This window comes from Monodon monoceros, unplaced genomic scaffold, assembly GCF_005190385.1.
Source record: "Monodon monoceros isolate NGI ecotype Baffin Bay Population unplaced genomic scaffold, NGI_Narwhal_1 Super_Scaffold_7, whole genome shotgun sequence".
Classification (NCBI taxonomy): domain Eukaryota; kingdom Metazoa; phylum Chordata; class Mammalia; order Artiodactyla; family Monodontidae; genus Monodon; species Monodon monoceros.
Window position 1 is genome coordinate 98,495,670 of NW_021703784.1, and position 20,243 is coordinate 98,515,912.

Sequence of the window (20,243 nt, forward strand, 5' to 3'; positions counted from 1 at the left end):
CTGAGCCCCTTTCCTTAACTGTAAAATGGCGCATGTTGTATCGTATCTCACAAACGTTTTGCAAAGATCACTTCAGATTATTCACCTATTTCTTTCTCTTTTTTTTTTTTCTTTTTCTTTTTTCGGCCATGCCATGCAGTATGCAGGATCTTAGTTCTCCGACCAGGGATCAAACCCGTGCCCCCGCAGTGGAAGCATGGAGTCCTAACCACTGGACGGCCAGGAAATTCCCACTTCAGATTATTTGTGTAAAGAATTTAGCACAATACCAGGTACAGAAACTCTTCTTTGAACGCAAGCTCCTTTCTGCCGTAGGCACAGGGGGTAGAACAAAATTATGAAAGGAGATGGGGATGCCAAGATGTTGAAATTCCTTCTCCCTGCAGCTTCTCCCCTCCTCTCCTTACCGCATCTGAATATATTTCAGTTTCACACAAGTACTTTTTCCTTTCTGTGTTCAAAACTGGACATAATACTGTCTCCATAGAAAAATAGCTGATACCAAGTTTTAGCCCAAGGGAAGTAGCAGGTGAGCCTGGAACACATTGTGCCAGACAGCAAGGAATTGCTCAGATACTGGTGGTACTGTGTCAAAAGGACACAGGACCAGAACTTTCTTGGTGGTCCAGTGGTTAAGACTCTGTGCCTCCATTGCAGGGGGCACAGGCTCAATCCGTGGTTGGGGAACCAAGATGCTGTATCCTGTGTGCCCCCCCGGACACCCCCCTCAAAAAAAAGACACAGGCTTTGGCTGGCCAGTTTGGTATGATTTGGAGCATGAAAAAGTGATAGTAACAGATGTTTAACAACCAAAATGAGATTTTAAAAAGGAAGTAGGGGTTTCCTTTACAGAATATGTAAAATGAGTAACATGGATGAATGAATGATACAATTAGAAAAATCACCATTTTGCAGCAGTAACTAATTCAGGTATGGATCATCATGGATGCTAAAACCATTGTTGAGAGGTCATTGGGGAACAGGGTATTCATACAATCTCAAAGTATCACTCCATAGATTGCTTATTAATTACAAAGGGAAAGAATACCTTAACCGTGGAGAAATCTGACAGACACCCACTTAACACTAGGAATCACCAATAATGAGACAAACTAATATTATATGTGTGGACGAAAAATTCGCCTGCCTCCTATATCAGAAAACAAACAATGTTGCGGCCATCAAGCAATCAGCCACTATGACTGTCTCCGACGGTCTCCAAACAGGCTGCCCTCCATCAAACCATCAACCACTGCAGCCATCCCCAGCAGTGCACCCTGAGGAGATTCAGGAGGAAAAAGAACAGGATACTGGCCATAGGTAGTTAAGGAGCATATCAAAGGAATGATTTCAAAGAGCCGAGACTCTTGCATCTTCCCATACATAGAAAAGCACTAAATTAATTAACTTGAGAAGTCTGATTTTCTTTAATTAACAATAATCTTTGATGTTCCAACTACCTGGTTTTTGTTGCAAAAACACCTCTATATCCTGGCTCCTCCCTTACCTCAGAGCTATCTGACAGGCTGTCTTCCAGGTTTAAGTTTTCAGCAAGTCTGCTGAATCAAACATAATTCTCAACCTTTAGGTTGTGTATTTTTTTTTTTCAGTCAACACTTACTTCCTGATGAAATGCAATGGGAAGTACACAATATCCTCTATGTAGAATTTTTCCCAGAAATGCTTAACCTACATCTATTGATGAGGAAACATATGGAAACACACAGACAAACCCAGGCTGTGAGATATTCTTTTTTTTTTTTTTTTTTTGTGAGATATTCTTTAATTAATTAATTTAGGCTGGACTCTTCGAAGACACCAAGTCACCTAAGACAAGGTAGGGGTACTGTTCTGGATTGAAGGAGACTAAAGGGACATGACAATTAAACGCTATGCGTGATCCTTAACGGTGTCTGGATTGAGGAAACAATAAACAGCTATAAAAAATATTATCCACAGCTGAGGAAATGTGAATATGAAAACCTGAATTTTAGCTATTCCACCAATGTTAAATGTCTTAGGTGTTTTGGCTATATAGAAGCATGTCCTAAGGGATGAAATCTCATCTGCAACTGACTTTCAAATGAGTCAGCAAAGACAACAATTATACATACTTGAACACACACATATATACGCAAGCGGGTAAGGAGATCAAGTCTAGCCGAATGTTAAAAACTGGTAAATCCAAGTAGAGTGCATATTTAAGGGCTCAGTGTGCTAATCTCTTAACTTCACCGAAGGTTTCAAAATGTTCAAAATATAAACTTGAGGAGGGGGGAGCACAACACTGTACCCAAACCCTCCCTCTTCCAGGAAGCCTGCACTGATTAACAGAGCAAGGAGAGAATATGCTTTTCCCCAGTTGACCACATCTCTGCACACACAGCTTCTCACTTTAATTAACCACCCCAGCCCTGGCTTCCAACAAACAGAATTTCTGAACGTTAAAAGGGAAAAATAATGTTCACTTTATAAAAATATAATCCAGCAAAGAAAGCAGAGACAACCACGGTCACTTGTCCACCCTGGTCACACAGAGGAGGTGGTAGGGCCAGTATCAAGACCATTACCTCCTCTGCTATCTCTACAGAACACCTTATTTTTGTCAGAAATGGAAAGATGGAGTGTCACTCATCGGGGAGACAGGGCCATCATGGAGGGTGGCTTCTTGTTGCCTTTGGTCAAGTAAGAACTGTGGGTCCTGTTTCCCAATTGTCTTGTTTCCACACTCACAGCCCCTTTTCATGGCCTATCCCCATTCCTACATTTAATCACACACATCTCAGTGAGAATGCTAGGGCTTTTTTACAAATGGAGTTGACTGCTTAGGACCCCCTCTCCAATCTTTCTTTTCTACCCTCTACCTCTCAATACATCCCTCCAGGGCAGGTCACTAGGCCATTAGGGAAGAGGAATCTGGGGACAGTGAAAAGGAGCAACGCCTTCTCCAAAGTCCTCTGAAATAACCATCGAGTCCTCCTGGCTCCAGCTGAGAATCTTCTGGTGGAAGGGTGTGACATTTAGCTCTTATCTTCAAGGTCCTCCATGTCTACATCCTGGAGGACTTTTGTCTTCTTTTTTGATTTGGGATGTGGTTCACTAGTCTTGGCTGACTTGAGGGGGGCTTGCACTGAGCAAAGGGAAAGAGGAAGCATTAAAGAACCCAAATGAACCCAGCTGCCCCCTCACCCCAGCTTCTGTGCCCTCGCCTCACCTTCCATGGCTGCTTTCTCTTTCTGGGCAAGCCGGATCTGCTGGAGGAGTTTTCTGCGCTTCTTCCCAGACAGAGTAATGTTGGCACGTGCACTGGACCTGAAGGATTGGTAAGAGCAAAAATATCCAGGTTAACCTGAACCAATACAGACCACACAGTGGTCCTGGTTACTGAAAAGGTCTTTGGATCCAAGTCAAAGAACTGTTACTTTACCTAAAACTAATCTTAACACATACATAAAGTAACATTAATTGCTAAAATTTAGTACATAATAGAAACGTTTCCTCCTCTTATTTTATAAATATATAAATACATATATATATATATATATATATATATATATATATACACTTTTTTTTTTTTTCTGGCCATTCAACATGCAGGATCTTAGTTCCCTTGACCAGGGATCGAACCCATGCCCCCTGTATTGGAAGCGCAATTGGTCTTAACCACTGGACCACCAGGGGAGTCCCTTATTCTTGATACTTCTAACAGCAGATGTGGTGGGTGGGGGAGGTTTCCCACATCAAGTAATTCTCCAAATTCTCAATGGACATTGACTGGGTGTCCTACAAATTTAACTCCATTTGGACACTATCTACCAGGACATAGCAACAGATACCAAAGGTTAAGGTTTCCCCCACTTCAAATGCCAATCACATATCCAGGTTGTTACCTGTGCTTCTGATTGACCAGTCATAAATTGGGGTTCTCATGATCCCCTTCTCAGACTCGATAATTTGCTAGAACAGCTCACGGAACTCAGGGAAACATGTATTTGCATTTACTGATTTATTACAAAACGATACAACTCAGGAACAGTCAGATGGAAGAGAAGCATAGGGTAAGGTATGGAAGGGGCCAGAGGTTCCATGCTCTCTCCAGGTGAGCCAGCCTCCCAGTACCTCCACCAGTTGACCAATCAGGAGCTGGTTCAAGAGGTTGTGTAGAGCTTAATCTACAGCACCCACCCACCCCCTTCCCACAAGCAGTGAGAGGGAATTAAATTTCCAATCCTCTAATCACTTCATCTTTCTGATGACCAGCCCCACGCTAAGTCACCATTTGCATAAATTTAGGTGTGCTCAAAAGGGGATCCTTATGAACAAAAAGTCACTCTTATCACTCAGGAAATTTAGCTCTGCCAGAAAGCAGAGACAAGGACCAAATATATTTATTATGCCGCTTTATAAACTAAATATTTATAATAAACAAGTCAATGAAAGAATGGGGTGGGAACTCTGCCCCAAAACTCAGATTATATGCAAAATCTCACATGTGCCCTTGTGAAAATTCATCGAATGATTCGCCGCACACTTATGTGTGCGCTTTTAAATGTACTTATAAAAAAATCTGTGTGGGGCTTCCCTGGTGGCGCAGTGGTTGAGAGTCCGCCTGCCGATGCAGGGGACACGGGTTCGTGCCCCGGTCCGGGAAGATCCCACATGCTGCGGAGCGGCTGGGCGTCCGGAGCCTGTACTCCGCAACGGGAGAGGCCACAACGGTGAGAGGCCCGCGTACCGCAAAATAAATAAATTAATAAATAATCTGTGCGAGTGAATAATGTTACTTGGGGAGGTGGGGGAGTCCACAGCTCTCCTTAGATTCTCATCAGAGTCCAAGAACCAAAGAAAGGTTGTGAGCTACAGGTACAGTGAGAGACTAGCAGAGTTTAAGCACAAACGTTCCTTGCATAAACGTGAGTACACAAGGAAAGCAAAAAGGTGTTAGCTGCTCCGGAGCTCGACAAGGAAGAGGAAAGGAGGCATGGTGGGGAGGACCAAGAGGGAGAGGGTCTGGCACTCACGCCCGCTTCTTGAGGTGGTGCCTCGTGATCAGCCCTTCGTCTATCACAGCCCCGACCACCTGGTGCTTCAGTCGCCGCTCCCGGTTCAACACCCGCCGTCGCTTGAACAGCTTCTTCTTCAGCTCCTAAGGGGGAGGAAGATGCTTAATCAGAGGGGTGCCGTGCACCGCGACCCGGGACCCCGCACCCGGCGACACTGGCCCATCGAGTCCATCTCGGGCGAGGGTAAAGGCTCCAGGACGCTTGGGAAACAGGGTCGGGCTCCCACACAGTCACCGTTCGCGGCCGGTTGATCTTGCCCCCCGGAGCACCCATTGCTGCGTTGCGAAACCAGCTCAGGGTCCAGCGTTTCAGCTCTGCGCAGGGTCCGTGTGCGCCCCACCCCTCAGCCCTCCGTTAGCCAATCGCAGCTGGGGGGGGGGGCGGGTCCTGGAGCTATATAAAGGAGCCCGGGCGGCTCCTTGGCCTTTCCGAGGACAGCGACTGAGTGAGTGTCGGCTCTAGTGTTTTCACCGGCTGGCCGTGCGGGGTTTCTGGGTGGGGCCTGTTGACCCTCCTTTTCTTGGCGGGGATCGGGCGTGCGGTCCCGGTCCGCGTAATGTACGGAGGTAGAGGGAAAGGGCTCCGGCCCCCTCGGCGTCATGTCTTCGGTACCGGCGGCTTCCACTCCGCGGGTTCTATCCTCAAGCGCCGGGACACAGGGCTCCAAGGAGCAGGGCAGAACCGAGGTTCAGCGGACTCCTCCCCGGGGTGCTCACACCTTCTTCTTTGATTTCAGGTCTGTGGAGCCGCCCCAGGAGCCGGAGCTTTCGCATCCCCTCCTCTTCCACTTCCCGTTGCAAACAATAAAAGCCGTTCGTACCGTAGTAAGTTTGTCTCCGCGTTCCTTTTCTCCGAGGCTGCAGAGTTAGGGAGGCTGTACGCGTGATTCCTCACAGCGTATTTTGCAAATCTTCCCTTGGACCTCAGGCCCCTGCCGGAGTACGGGCGACATTTTCGCAGAAGTTTATCTGGCCGACCTTGCCGTCACTTGCGGATGGCAGCCCTGCGCCGAACCCTCCACCTGGCGAGCCTGGCGGCGGGGGTGCGTCGCGCCGTGGCGGGTAGGGAAGGTGGACAGAGGGAGGGCAAGTTGGCTTCTTCGTTACACAGGAGTCTAGTCCCTGAAATTGTGCCGCTTAAAGCCCCAGGCCACATTGGTGCGGGTTTTGTCGCGTTTTGCTAGAACTGGGCGCTGGGTGACGCAAGTCCTCCACTCGTCCACAGGCTCCCTGGCTGGTAGCTGCCTGGCGTACCGCCGCCTCTGGGATAAGCTCCCCGCCCAGCCCCGTCAGGGCAGCGCGGGCACCTTCGACTGGTTCTTTGGATACGAGGAAGCCCAGGGGCTCCTACTGCCGCTGCTGCAGGAGGCACCAGCTGCCTGTCCACCGCGGGTGTTGGACGTGGGCTGTGGGACCTCCAGCTTGTGTACGGGCCTCTACACCAAATGCCCGCACCCAGTGGGCGTGTTGGGGGTGGACTTCTCTCCTGTGGCGGTGGCCCACATGAACAGCCTCCTGGAAGGTGGCCAAGGCCAAACACCCCTGTGCCCGGGGCACCCTGCCTCACGCCTCCACTTTATGCAAGCTAATGCCCTCAACCTGCAGCCAGTGGCTTCCTCAGGCTCTTTCCATCTAGTGCTAGACAAGGGTACCTGGGATGCTCTTGCCCAGGCTGGTCTGCCTGGGGCTTACCAGCTGCTGTCAGAGTGCCTGAGGGTCCTAAGCCCTGGGGGGACCCTGATTCAGTTCTCAGATGAGGACCCTGATGTGCGGCTGCCCTGCCTGGAGCAAGGGTCCCAAGGCTGCACTGTGTCTGTGCAGGAGCTGGGCCCTTTCGGGGGCATCACCTACTTTGCTTACTTGGTTCAAAGCTCCAATTAAAGACTTTTAAAACCTGACCCTAGTGTTTCTGTTGGGTGAGGAGTTGGAGAAAGCTTTTGTCTTGGCAAGATGACTGGAAAATGAGGATTTGGATCCGGGCTTTCATATTTATTAGCTGTGTGCACACAGTATTGACTATTTCTGTGCCCCAGTTCACTCATCTGCAAGGCTGGAGTAATACCTGGAGTTATGTGGATTCCGTACAACAGCAGGTGAAACACTTACAGTGCCAGGCACAAGATGAGCGCTGAATAAAGAAGGCACAAGTGGGTCATTCCCCATTCCAGTTAACCGAACTCCTAAAAGCACAGATAGGAATTCTTAATCCAAATTCCTTGGATATGACTTGTGTGTGACCCAGGGGCCTAACCTGTAAGGCTTCATTTTTCTCAGCTTGTAAAAGGGGAAGATTGTGAAAGGATAGGTAGAAGGGCTTCATAAACCTAGGTAAAATGTTTGAGAGTGATACTTACCCTCAAAGCTCCTGGGAGGCAGGAAATGGGAATATTCCACAAAGCAGCTTCTGCGCACATGGGAACCTGATGCCGAGTCCCAGAGAGGACAGGGATTGGGGGCTTCCTGACAATCTGTCTCCTCTGGAATCCAGTAGGCATCTTGATCTACCTGTTCCTGCCCCCAGCTGAGTTCTGGGTTAAAGGTTCTTAAGGGAGATTTGGGGTCCAGTGAGCTCCAAGTCCAGCCTGGGGGGTGGGAGGGGGGGAGTTAAAGAGCCCATTAACAGTGAAAAATATACCTGATATATTACTGGATTTTTTTAAAGATAAATTCATGTAATTTCTTTTGCTTATAAAAATAATACAGCAATTATAATGAAGAGCCTAACTTAACAGCTTCAGTTTCCTCATGAGGGAGAAAGTATCCTTCCTCACTGGGTCCTGAAAAATATACGTAAAAGTGTTCAGCACAGTGCCTGGCATATAGTAAAAGTAGCTTCTGTAACAGTATATAGACATGAAGAAAAATCTGGAGGAGAAGGCATCCAAAATGTTAATCTCTGGGTAGTCGGATTTGGGGTGATTTTATTCTTTTCCCCCATGACAAAAATATCTTAAAGTATTAAAAATACATATTAAAAGGTGTCACCTGACATCACAACTGCCTTTTAAAGTTCATCAACTTTGCCAACCACCTTGACTTTTTTAATTTTTTTTTGCGGTACGCGGGCCTCTCACTGTTGTGGCCTCTCCCGTTGCGGAGCACAGGCTCCGGACACGCAGGCTCAGCGGCCATGGCTCACGGGCTCAGCGGCCATGGCTCACGGGCCCAGCTGCTCCGCGGCATGTGGGATCTTCCTGGCCCGGGGCACGAACCTGTGTCCCCTGCATAGGCAGGCGGACCCTCAACCACTGCGCCACCAGGGAAGCCCCACCTTGACTTTAATCTCCCACCTCTACATTTTTCTTCACCGTGTTTACTGAGCACCTACTGTGTGCTGCTTAATGCAAGAGACACAACCAAGTTGTCCTGCTTAGACCATCCCATTCACAACAGCCTCATTTGAACCAGCCACCTCCCTCACCTGGTTCTTCACTTTGGTCCTGGAAGACCTCAACGTCCTCTTCATCATCAGTGAGCAGCTGCAGCTCCTTGTGTGGCCACCGGAGCTCCCCACTCTCTTCACTCGCTTCAGCCTCAGCGGCTTCCACCACGATGGAGGGGAGGCGGGTCTTTTGACAGACAACCTGGATGGGCATAGCAGGGGGCTTGGGCCAAATTAGAATGAGCCAACAGCAAGACACAAGGTGCGGAAGTACTAACCTGAACATCCTGGTGACCTTCAACCTGGCCAATTTCTCCTCTGTCCTCCCAGAGAGGGTTGGTGAGTCTAGGACTTTCTGGTTGCTGGGAGGAGCCTGGGCCATCTCGAGGCCAAGGCCCATCCTCGCTGCTCCCTGGCACAAGGGCCATGCGTGCTGATTCTTGGAGTGCAGGGTGGTTGAACTCAGTGGAGTATCCCTGCCCAGAGCACCCCACAGACTGTTCCTTTAATCTGCTTTGGAGCCTGGCCCCTTTATCACTTATGAGGAGAAGAGGCTGACATGCAAGGAGATTATGGGCCTTTCAGGGGAGGGGACAATCCCAAGAGGTGGAATAGGGGCTTTATTTCTACTCACTCCCTGGTGACACTGGGAAAGGCAGAAGTAGGAGTTAACGAGGGCATCTGGATTAAAGCCCTGTGAGTGAAGAGCTTTGATAACAAACTTGGAATTTCCTGGTTCTTACTGGGTCTCCCACATTGACATGTTTCCTTGTATCTTATTTAATGAGTATTTTTATGGTGTATGCTATTTGCCAGGAACTGTTTTAAATGCTTTTCGTATAAACTTATTTAATTATCCTAAAACTATGAGATAAATACTGTTATTAGCCTCATTTTCCGATGCAGAAACCGAGAAACAAAGAACTTAAACGATTTGCCCGGGGTCACACAACTAAGAGGTGTTTTCTTTTCCAAACTAGAATTCGGTATGTTACACAAAATCCATGGTTTAAAAAAAAAACAAAACAAGGTTATATACCGTGAAGAGAAAGGTAACGTTTACTTTCAACAAGCAAAATAAAAAGAAAACATAAATATACCGTTCTCCCCACCCGGTACACTTGGCTTTGAGTTTTTGTTCAGGAGTTGAAGGGATTGAAGGCAGTCAACAGATTGATGTTTATAAGTATCTGAATGTCCTTATGTACTGTATTGGAAAAGCACAGCACAGCCTTGACCCTCTACTGATCAGGACATTCCGGAGCTGGGCAATTGTAAAGCCCACAGCAACAATGAAGACACTTACTCTCCCCTTAGCAATCCTCCTCGGGATTTCATGACAAGGGGCCCCACGCTCGGCCCTGGGTGCCAACACCTCTTGACGTGGTCAACCTCCTCAGCTAAACCTAGTCTTGACACCCAGGCGCTCTAGCTTCGAAACGTTTCTCTGGCCAGGCCCTCTCTAGCCGGCCCCGTCTCTATGGTTTCCTGTGTGAGGCGTTCTAGCCTGCGCAGATTGAAACGTCGCGGCGGCCTTGCTAGGCTACTGGAGGCTCCGGAGTGCGTCTCGCTGGTCGCGCGGTCGGCCATGGAGACCCTGCGCAAAGCGCTGATCACGGGCGCAGTGCTGGGCGTGGGGGCTGGCGTGGGCACCGGGCTCTTTGTCCTCGTGACCCCGGGAGAGCGGCAGAAGCAGGCAACGCCAAAGGTGTGAGCGGCTGGGAGGCCGAGGTGGGGCGAGCGGGCGGAGAACCGCAGGCTGGTAGCCCGGACTACGAACCTCCCTTTCTGCCCGCAGAAGATGCCGGAGCAGGACCCGCAGCGCAGGAACGAGGTGGCCAGGACCAAAGAGCTACTTCTGGCCACTCTGCAGGAGGCCGCGGCCACGCAAGAGAACGTCGCCTGGAGAAAGAACTGGATGAGTGGCGGCGGCGGGAAGTCAGCCTGAGGCCAGACCTGCCCCCGTGCGCGCCGGGACCTCCGCTGCAGCGCAGGAGCCCGAGCCGGCCTTACTCCTCTGTGGGCCGGCGGGGAGTCCAGACACGCGCAGACCTCTTCGGGACCTGGGGAGCTGCCGCCGGGTGAGCACGTTCCCCCCCAAACCCTGCACTGACTGTGTTTTAACGTCCACGTCTTGGGCCAGGGCATCGGATGTGGCTAACCTGAAGGAACCAATAAATCATGTTCCTCCATCCAGAGAGTGAGCACTGCGGCTGGACGCCCATAAAAGCCTAGAGTGTTATGGGGGTCAGTGCTGCGGGCGGGCTTGAGTGCAGCTCCCACCTGCCCCGCCCTTCATGTGACGCTGAAGCCCTATAGGCAGAGCGACCACGTTTTCAGAACACACGTCAGGTCACGTGGTTTGCGGGAGTGTACTTTCGGGGATAACCAAGTGATGTTCTTGAAATCGTTATCCTGGAAACTTGTGCAGTAAATACCCATAGAGGACACTCTGGGTGCCTGTCCTTCCCTTCGAATGAGGTTGGAGAGGGGCTTCTAGCAATTAACATGTGCCATAATGCCTTCTGTGACCTTAATTCGTGGTAGGAGCGGTCAAAGGGCTGTGCTTTGAGTCAGATCTTGTTTCAACTCCTCCATGTTTTTAACCTCTGAGCCTTAGTCCTGTTCCATAAAAGGTGATAATGGGGACTTTCCTGGTGGTCCAGTGGCTAAGACTCCATGCTCCCAATGCAGGGGGCCCTGGTTCGATCCCTGGTCAGGGAACTAGATCCCAGGTACTGCAACAAGAGTTCGCATGCCGCAACTAAGAGATCCCACATGTTGCAACGAAGATCCAGAGTGCTGCAACTAAGACCTGGTGCAGATAAATACATAAATAAATAAATGGTGACAATTATCTTGAGAGTTGTAAAAAGGTGAACTTAGGAATGTAAAGTGCAGTGCCAGGCACAGGGCAGCCTCTCACTAAATGCACTGGGGTTTTCCTCCCACAAGGTTTTCACTGTAGTGGCTTTCAATTTCTGAATCCATCACAGGATCCATTGGTGATGCCACCGATGGGATGAGATAAAGCTATCAGTGGGGTGGCCGCCCTACAGCGAAATCAACCATTTCACTCCCCTTTTGTCTATTTTATGTCCTGTGGTTCCAAACAAGATTGCAATTGATGGGGGATGGGGGGGCCTGCTTGTATTAAATAAAGCCGGAACACACTAAATAAAGCTTGGTAACACTGAGGTGTAAACCCAGATATGAGCATTGGTGCGGTTTTCAGCTACTAGATGGTGAAGTCGTAAGCTGAGCACATTTGTCATGTGCGACCTTTACAGTTTACTTGTGGCCTCTTTCCTAGTCGGGGTATGAGAGGAGGGAGGTCAGCAGCTGTCTGAGGGAGCACAAGGATGAGGTGAGCAGCAGCAGCGCAAGGGGAGCTTGGCAGTTCAGAGCCTGAGCCCTAGAGTCACGCTCCCCAGAGATGTGTCCAGGTTCTGCTACCTGCTAGCTGTGTCAGTTTGGACAAGTCATATGCTTTGGTGTCCCAATCTCTAAAATGGGATCATTGTACCTACAGCTAGATAATACTGCCTTCATATCTCAGTTAATACATACAAAGCACTTAAATGTGTGGTATATATTAAGTACTCAATGCTTTTTAGTGCAGAAGAGATGCAGTTGTGAAGGTCACACTATGGCTCCTCTCACTGTGAATGGCCACTTTTTTTTTTTTTTTTTTTTTTTGCAGTACGCGGGCCTCTCACTGTTGTGGCCTCTCCTGTTGCAGAGCACAGGCTCCGGACGCGCAGGCTCAGTGGCCATGGCTCACGGGCCCAGCTGCACCGCAGCATGTGGGATCTTCCCGGACCAGGCCATGAACCCGTGTCCCCTGCATCGGCAGGCGGACTCTCAACCACTGCGCCACCAGGGAAGCCCGAATGGCCACATTTTAAAAACTACCCTTCTACTAGCTAATACTTAATTGGGGACTTACCAGGTGCCAGGCACGGTGCCAAAGCACCTTACATCAGTATTACGTAAGCCCCCACAACCCCAATTAACAGGCACTATTATCCCTGTTTACTAAAGAGGAAACTAGGCTTAATTAAAGAAGTCAAGGCACATAGCTATTAAGGATTTCAGGCTTAGGTACTGCCTTACCCATAGGAGCAAAAGATGCTATCCAACGTACACCCCACACTCCAGCACCTCTCCCCTTCAACCTCCCAAGCAACTCATCAGACCCAGAGATTAGAAACAAGTCTCCCGTGGAAATTTAAGAGGAAGCATAGGGTCTGTTCTAAAAGCCTTCCTTTTGTCCCTCCCGGCCATTCAGGAAGGAGTCAGTCGCATACAGAACTCAGAGGGTCTATTTATTAGGAAGGTAATGTCAGTGCTTTATCAAAGATGAAGAGAGGTCAGAGAAGGATGGTGGGATAAAGGCCTCTCAGCCGGGACATTTCTTGGCCACAATGAGGACAGCAGAAGGCACGAGTCCTGAAGATGGAACGAAACAGGTTTGAACCAAAAGATCTGCTTTTTGCCCACCCTCCCCGCCCCCCCAAATTCCTGGCCTCACACTATATCCACAAAGTCCCTTCTTTGCATCCCTTCCTTTCTCAGGCATGTCCCCTATCCCCCTCCTGGTTTCAGGTCCCACGTGTCATACCCAGCTCCTGCAGAGGCCGCTCCATGTCAGCCTCTGAGAAGGCCCGCCGGGGGAAGCCACTAAGCAACTGCACAGGATCCTGGCCCCCTCCTAGCTCCTCCCCACGGTGGAGCTCCACATAGAGCCTCACAGCTGCCAGCTGTTCCCGTGCCCGGAATGTCTGGGTCAGTGAGCTCCCATCCGGCAGCCTGACCTGGAAGGCAAGACAGAAATACAGAATTGTGAGTGTCAAAACTGAGTGAAGTGCCCACGTAAGGAAAAGGAAAAGAGCAAAGTTGGCTTTTCCTTCCTCTTAGAGAGACTGAACTAGCATAATTACTATTTAAAGCAGCTAATGAACAACCACTTAGGCTTGGCTTTACTGAACACTGAAAAGAGAGGCTCCTAGCTCCCTCACAATTTAAGGAAAACAAAGACAAGATTACACAAAATATCTGGATAGGTACCACATCGTGCAAATAGCTGTAAAATAAGCCAAATGAAAATACGATGAACAAGTCAGAAGTTAACTGCTGAATATGAAAGAGACATAGATTTATATAAGACTGGGGCAAGTAAAATTTGATATCTTTCCTAAGAGCAGAGGAGGTAGGATTTCAAAAGTCATTTACAAAGACGGGAGAGGTCTGGCAAAGGGAACGTAACTGAAAAAAGCTCTGGGCTGGGCTGGGTGCCTTACAAGCCAACAAAGGGTCCCAGGAGCAAGACAGGAATCAGAATCAGTACCTGTATGCGACACTGGTCATACTCTCGCTTCGTGGGAGGCTCCTTGCCGGGAGAGGAGGGAACGGGGCCTGGCTCTGTTGTTGGTGGGCATGGCTGAGAACCCCCATGACCACCATACTGGAGGACAAAGTTAAACAATCAGGCACTAAGCCCAACCCTTCCCTCTGAAGCTAGAAAAGGGGATTTACTAGTCCCCCTACTTCATGACCCTCAGTATGTACCCAATCACCTACCTTCTTGGCTCTCTCTGCTTTGTCCCTTTCGATCTTTTCTCGGACTCTTTGTCTGGAATGCAGACAGAACGAAAGTAGGTCAGACACTGACAATGCAAATCTTGATTCCTTTCTCATCTCTTAGCCAACACCCCCAGCACCCAGACCTGGCTGCTAACTCTTCAGCCTTTTCCCTCCTCCGCTCCTCAGCAGCCCGGCGCATCTCATCTTCCTGTAGCCGCTGTCGGGCAGCTGACAACTCTTGCCCTTGTCTCCTGCGCTGCCGTTCCCGTTCCAGTGCCTCCCGCTCCTCTCTCTCTTCACGCTCCCGCTGCTTTTGGGCCACCAGCTCCAACATCCTGTATTGCAGAGGAAAGAGTTCAAGAGAAATGGACATACATTGGGAGGGTGTGTTTATTAACAAGGGATTCAGAAAACAGAATCCGGGAACACAGTCCCAAACACCTCTGGGGAGAGGTGGAGGAGGAGCCTCAGAAATGTGAGCTCGTTCTTCATACCTCTTAGTCTGTTCCTGTCTTTCCTCTTCAGTCAAAACGGGTTTGCTTTCTCCCACAACAGACTCGGGTCCTACAAACAAGCAATCAGTATCATCACCCGTTCATCCTCCTCCTCAGGCCCTCCTGAATAATCACACTGGGTCCCTCCAGCAGGACTTTCAGGGCCACCTTGCTCAGTGGGTGTGGGTTCCCGTCCCAGGATATGTCCAAGGGGGGTCGCTAGTGGCTCGTCCACGTCTGGGTCGTCTTCATGCTCCATCAACCTGGCAGGGAAAGTCGGGAGGGAGGTTAATGTTCAGGCTGCCCCTCGTAGGAGTCCCCAGTCACCTGCTACCCGGTCTGAGCGCTCACCAGTCCATCGCAGCCTCGATGCCCTGGTTCCCTGTGAGGGCCAGAGCCTTCTCCCTGGGGGCAGAAACACCGTGAATAGCGCCCACGAGCCATGGCGATGGTCAGGCTGGGGCGTAGAGCCTGAGGCCAGGCTGGGGTAAAGGCCTGGACAGGTCGGCGACCCCCGCGGACGGGTGTTAGGGGGCTCCCTTACGCGCGTCCCCTGGGGAAGCCCATCTCGATGAGACTCTCCAGAGCCGTCAGCTCCGCCATGACGCCGCCACCACCGCTTCCGCGGGGACCTGGAGGGGACGAGAAGGCCGGAGAGGGTCAGTGCGGGGCGTCCCCCGCCGGTGCGGAAACCCGCCGCCTACGGCCCCAGCCGGACGCTCGCTCACTCACTGGCTCCGGACCGGCCCTGGACACCGACGAGAAGAAAGCCTAGAGGAAGCGGAAGTGCCCGAATCTGTTTGGGTCACGTGGAGGCGGAAGTGGATGGGTGCCGCAGAGAGCCAGAAAACACAGGCCTGGCCCGGCTGCCAGGACCTGGCGCTGAGGGGACAGGCGGGGCGTAGGAGTAGCGGCCCGGGAGGCAGCTCACACTCCCCCGCCCAAGCCCGGGTGCCCCGCAGCGGTGTAGAAGGGCGATGCCGCCCTGAAACCCTTGGGCGAATCAAGACAGCTCTCGATATGGCCCCTTAGCGCAACCGGTTGGAAAATTATTTAGCAGTGTTTATCAGGAGCCATAGAAATGTGCACACCCTTTGATCTGCTCGTCCTCTCCGGCAATTGAGCTATCCTCCGCGCTACTGCCAAAGGGATCTTTGCAAAACACAATAACTGATCCTGTCATCAGCTCCCTGATTAAGATTTCTCCATGACACCTCAGTCACCTAGGACGAAACTTAAATGCTGGTAGTCTGGCTTCCTCCTACCCTTTCTTTTGTTGATGTCCCATCTGTAAAGTGAGGATAACAATAGCACCAACCTTAGGTGCCTGGCAAGACTATACTGTGTAAATGTTGGTAGTTGGTGCGGGGTTCATCTCTCACCACTTGAGGGTAACTTGTGCAGATTGCAAAACTCTCCCTCCTCCCGGCCTTTGCACATACCCGTCCCTCTGTGTCTGGGATGTCCTGCCTTTTCTGTGGGCTTGGTTAACTCCCAGTCGTTTTTTTCGGACTGGACCCTGGGTTTGCTTTCTTTTTTTTCTTTCCTTTTTTTTTTTTTTTTTGGCCGCATGCATGTGGGATCTTAGGTCCCCAGGGATCAAACCTGCGCCCCCTGCTGTGGAAGCGCGGAATCTTAACCACTGGACCACCAGGGAAGTCCCTGGGTGTGCTTTCTAAGGGAAGCCTGCCTTGACCACCCCCTCTCCATCTCCCAGCCCCGGTATTTACTCCATTAGCATTTGTCCCCCTGGTGTGTAGTCTTGTCGATTACTTAGCCTGCCGCCACTACCTAGGCTGTTAGGTCCCTTAAGTTAAAGCTCACTTTAAATGTTTTTTAGGAGGCAGAATAATAATAAGTTGCTGATATTGATAATATATGCACTGGAGAATTTTATACGGTTAATTCATATTTAATCATCACAACAATCCATGTGATGTAGATACTATTATTAGTCACAGGAAACAGACACAGAAAGATGAGATAATTTACCGAAGGTCGCAGAGCTAGGATTCGAACCCATGCAGTGTGCGTGCTGGAACGGCTGGGCTGTGCTGCCTCTCTGCGGTGGAATGATCATCAGCTATGGAGTCGGGCAACTTGCGTCGAGAAGTCCTAACTCACCTCCTTATTTGTACTGAATAGCTTCAAACCATTTAGAACCTCAAACTTCTCATCTGTGAAAAGGTGACACCATCTCTTAGAACGACTGTGATAGAGATTAAGTACGAAAGCATGTAAAGCGCGTCTTTAATAGTAAGACAGTAGGGAAGAAAAAGTACGGGGAAAAAAAACAACAAAAAAGTGAGGTAGTAGGCCCTCATTATTTGTAAATGAATAAATGCTGAGAAATACAGGAATCAGATTAAAAAGACACAGTATTCATGGCAATGTGGTGAGTGTATTCAAAATAACAAATGTGTTCTAAATTTATTCTAGAGTTCCAATAATAGAAGAATGATTAAATTGTATAGTACTACCTCTCTCACCTACTTCCAAGTAAGTACCCTATGGAAGTACACAAACATGTGAGGATACACAAACAAACAAGGATGTCCATAGCAAACGCTGAAGACAAATGTTCTAACAAAGAGCCAAGGCTACTGCCAGTTAAGGAGCATCCTCCAGTGGAAAGTTATGCCTTTCACATAACTAAGGAGGCTGTGATTTACCAACATGGAACATTGTCCATAATATATTGAATGAAAAAAATATATTTGCATTGCTTAGAGAAAAATTTGCTCTGCTACAGGCAACTACCTCTTGAGGAGGAGGGGAACTTTCATTTCACCCTCTTCAGTACAGAAATTTGTATGCGTTACTTTTATAATTTGAGAAAAGGTTATAAGATCAGTAAAAGTGAGGAATAAACTGTGTAGCAACTTCGACTTTTCTACATCCAGTTAATTTAAAAATAACTCGAAAGTATGTATACTACTCCGAAAAATCGGTGTGTGGACGAGGAACTGAAAAGGATCATGAAAATTGAAAATGTTTTCCTTTTACATCTCCTTTAATGTTGTTACAGTGAATATACAATAAACACAAATGGGGGAGGGGGAATCCTTTGCTATTATTGTATTATTATTATTATAATTTTACTAGCAAAACCGCAAGCTTGTCCCAGACAGCAGCTTGGGCAGTCCTTCTCTTCTCCACCCCATGTCAGTCATTTATTTCCACCCGCCTCAGACACAGGCAGATTCTAACTCAGCGCGCATCCTCACTATCTAAACAAAAAGGCAGAAGGAGAAGGAGTGGTCTCTAGCCCCAAACTCCCATACCGCAGCAGCTTATTCTCAAAACCCCACGGAAGCCACCCATAGTGGCAGGGCCCTTTTGAGGCTGTACGACAGACGTAGACTAACCGTAGCCAACGGGCCGAATCTGGCCAGGGCCTGACTTGTAAGTCCCAAGAGCTAAGAATGATGTTTACATTTTTAAATGGTTACATGGTTGTGTAAGAACTACATGATATCTTCGATTTTATCCCCTGGAACCACAAAGCCTAAATTATTCTGGTCCCTTAAGAAAAAATTTGCTGACCTCCTCTACTCCTAAACCTAAGCTCGGGGCAGAGTGGAAAGTCTGGGGCCTGAACCGACTCAGTGGGGGCCCAGCGCCTGGCCTTCCATCCCGCCGTCTGTCGGGGGCCGCCACCTCCCCCGGAGCGGCGCCGGGCTTAGCTTGGCCGGAGAGGCCCCCGGGCGGCCTCAGAGTCCCGCGCCGCTCGGGCGGCCTCGGCGGGGGCAGCCCCAGCGCTCGCGCAGGCAGAAGTGCCAGACCAGGGCGGAGCAGCTGAGCAGGGCCAGCGCCGAGCCCACGCCCACGGCCCCGTGCAGCAGCGTGAGTGGCCTCGGCAGCACAGTCAGCCGGCCGCAGGGCCCGAAGGCGGGGCCGCCCACGCCGTCGAGGCCCTCGGCCCCGGGCACGCTGCTCTCCCCGGCCGCGTTGGCGGCCACCACGCAGACGACGTATGCGCCCCCGGGCTTCAGGCCCTTCAGCTCCGCTCGGCGGACCGTCGAGTTGAGGGGGGGGGCCCTTCTGCGGAGCCCCGGCGCCTTCCCAAAGCAGCAGCCAGTACTGGTGGACCGGGGAGAAGGGGGCGCACCAGTGCACCACGGCGCGGCCCGCCTCGGCCTCCATGCGCACTTCCCCCAGGCGTGGCGGGTCGGGCGGCTGCGTGGCGCTGGAGAGGCCGGGGCACAGGCACGTCGTCGGGCCGGCCCTCTGCAGCTCCTGGCAGGGCACCTGCAGGTGGCGGCAGCGGTCGTAGTCGCAGGGGACAGCCGGCAGAGGTGTCTCATTTTGCTCCTCTTCTTCCGCGTCTCCCGCCAAGGGCTGCGCTCTGGGAACCAAGGAGAAGGTGACAGCCAGGAGCCACAGAAGGCGGGGATTTCCCGGCATGGGGTCTGGAAGGGAAGGAGGGGGAAGGGTGAAGGCCGGCCAGCCCTCACACCTTGCAGGCCCCCCTCCCTCAACAAAAGCTCTAGAGACAGGGAAACACGACCGAACGGGGACCGAGAGGAGAACAGGAAAGAGGTGGAAATGAGACGATACACCCCTTTGTCATCCAACTTCTGAACAGCCTATGTGCTTGGTTTTGGGCGAAAAAGAATAAAATGTCGTCTGACCCGGCAGAGGGAAGTGTGCGACCAGCAGTGCATGAAGCGCGAGAAACAGCTGATGAATGAACTGGGTGCTGAGGGGAGAAGAGGAGCAAGTGATTTACGCAGCCCGGGGAAGGAAGGTGCGGTAGTTCCCAGCTGCCACCCAGAGAAACCGTCTAAGTAAAGTATCGATCAGTCAGTGACACATGCAGAAACCCAGAAAGGAGATGGAGGTGAGAAAGGAGAAGAGATGGGACACAGAGGCCCGGGAACCCTCCCTCCCCACCTGTCAGTCCTTGTCCCTGCCTGCCCCCCACCTCCCTGACTCACAGGCAGCGCCTTACCAGTGGGTAGGCCTTGATGCAGTGAGTAGCAGGCCGGGGGTCCTAAGAGGTCCCCAGGAGCACAGGCTGCGCAGTCAGGTTTTCTCAGTGTCTTCAATTTCAATTCTGTTTTGGCTCAAAGCTTTTATACCCCTCAACTGTGATGTCACCACCTGGCCCCCCTTCCCCTGCCCCCCTCCCCAGTGAGTGCCAAGAAGAGGGCTGGTCCCTTCAGAGGGCCTGAGTCACGGGGCCAGGGGTGGGGGAAGCCACATGCAGCGGTTTCAGCTGGAGGCCAGGATGCCTGGGTTCTGAAAGAGCAGTGGAATGTGGAAAGCTGCCAGGAGCTGAGAATCCAAAGGCTGAAGTCATGTGAGGGGGTGAGGAGGGGAACACAAAGGACGGGGCCACCTGGCTGGTATCAGAGAGAAAAACAGCTGTGGACAGCATGGGGCCTGGGCTACAAAATGCTGTTTCAGTAAAAAATCATACCACATCCATGGCAGTCATTTCCTGTCTTCTGCCTCCCAATGGACTGAGAAAGGGAGGGGTATGGAGGCCAGAATGATGTATCCCAGCTTTCCAGACCCGCCCTATGCTATCCCCCTCCCCAGAGGGAGATGAGAGTCACGTGGATGGAGTGGGCAGGTTTTCGCTCCTTGGACGTCCTAGGCTGATGAATGGAAACAGCTGTGCCTTAAACAGTCCAGGGTCTGGAGGTCTTCCCCATCGGTAGCCCCTGACAAGACAACCTCCTCCAATCGGGGTGGGGGATGCCTGGGGAAC

The 20,243-nt window shown here is 50.7% G+C and overlaps 5 protein-coding genes and 1 non-coding gene across 8 annotated transcripts; 3 read left to right on the forward strand and 3 right to left on the reverse strand.

The window, feature by feature from the left end:
* Positions 1 to 71: 71 nt before the first annotated feature.
* Positions 72 to 8,872, reverse strand: LBHD1 (LBH domain containing 1). The gene is made up of 6 exons (XM_029209273.1): positions 8,723 to 8,872; positions 8,484 to 8,646; positions 7,417 to 7,644; positions 5,022 to 5,146; positions 3,215 to 3,312; positions 72 to 3,130 (listed from the first exon to the last, which is right to left on the reverse strand). Exons 1-6 carry the CDS (start codon positions 8,870 to 8,872, stop codon positions 3,100 to 3,102), a joined length of 795 nt encoding a protein of 264 aa, XP_029065106.1. The 3' UTR covers positions 72 to 3,099.
* Positions 5,492 to 6,960, forward strand: CSKMT (citrate synthase lysine methyltransferase). Of its 3 annotated transcripts, XM_029209272.1 has the most exons (4): positions 5,492 to 5,508; positions 5,800 to 5,887; positions 5,991 to 6,124; positions 6,288 to 6,960. In XM_029209272.1, the coding sequence occupies exons 3-4, from the start codon at positions 6,058 to 6,060 to the stop codon at positions 6,941 to 6,943; spliced, it is 723 nt and encodes a 240-aa protein (XP_029065105.1). In that variant the 5' UTR covers positions 5,492 to 5,508; positions 5,800 to 5,887; positions 5,991 to 6,057; the 3' UTR covers positions 6,944 to 6,960. The 3 variants fall into 3 exon arrangements, 2 of the variants coding, with proteins under 2 accessions (XP_029065105.1, XP_029065104.1); XR_003791554.1 differs by lacking the exon at positions 5,991 to 6,124 and having other exon boundaries at positions 6,288 to 6,494; XM_029209271.1 differs by lacking the exon at positions 5,492 to 5,508 and having other exon boundaries at positions 5,515 to 5,887; positions 5,991 to 6,105; positions 6,288 to 6,954.
* Positions 5,574 to 5,722, forward strand: LOC114887899. The gene has a single exon (XR_003791654.1). It is a non-coding gene; the product is annotated as a small nucleolar RNA SNORA57 (small nucleolar RNA).
* Positions 8,873 to 9,444: 572 nt separating the features above from the next.
* LOC114886505 (ubiquinol-cytochrome-c reductase complex assembly factor 3) lies at positions 9,445 to 12,120 on the forward strand. Its single transcript, XM_029207045.1, has 2 exons — positions 9,445 to 10,152; positions 10,243 to 12,120. Exons 1-2 carry the CDS (start codon positions 9,925 to 9,927, stop codon positions 10,390 to 10,392), a joined length of 378 nt encoding a protein of 125 aa, XP_029062878.1. The 5' UTR covers positions 9,445 to 9,924; the 3' UTR covers positions 10,393 to 12,120.
* Positions 12,121 to 12,754: 634 nt separating this feature from the next.
* UBXN1 (UBX domain protein 1) lies at positions 12,755 to 15,293 on the reverse strand. Its single transcript, XM_029208225.1, has 10 exons — positions 15,257 to 15,293; positions 15,069 to 15,156; positions 14,876 to 14,929; positions 14,693 to 14,787; positions 14,525 to 14,594; positions 14,174 to 14,365; positions 14,028 to 14,079; positions 13,795 to 13,911; positions 13,069 to 13,261; positions 12,755 to 12,896 (listed from the first exon to the last, which is right to left on the reverse strand). Exons 2-10 carry the CDS (start codon positions 15,125 to 15,127, stop codon positions 12,847 to 12,849), a joined length of 882 nt encoding a protein of 293 aa, XP_029064058.1. The 5' UTR covers positions 15,128 to 15,156; positions 15,257 to 15,293; the 3' UTR covers positions 12,755 to 12,846.
* Positions 15,294 to 17,619: 2,326 nt separating this feature from the next.
* On the reverse strand, positions 17,620 to 19,635 carry LRRN4CL (LRRN4 C-terminal like). Its single transcript, XM_029207287.1, is given in 3 exon segments — positions 17,620 to 18,561; positions 18,563 to 18,936; positions 19,479 to 19,635. Coding segments are annotated over 2 exon segments (693 nt in total). The 5' UTR covers positions 18,932 to 18,936; positions 19,479 to 19,635; the 3' UTR covers positions 17,620 to 18,237.
* Positions 19,636 to 20,243: the final 608 nt, after the last annotated feature.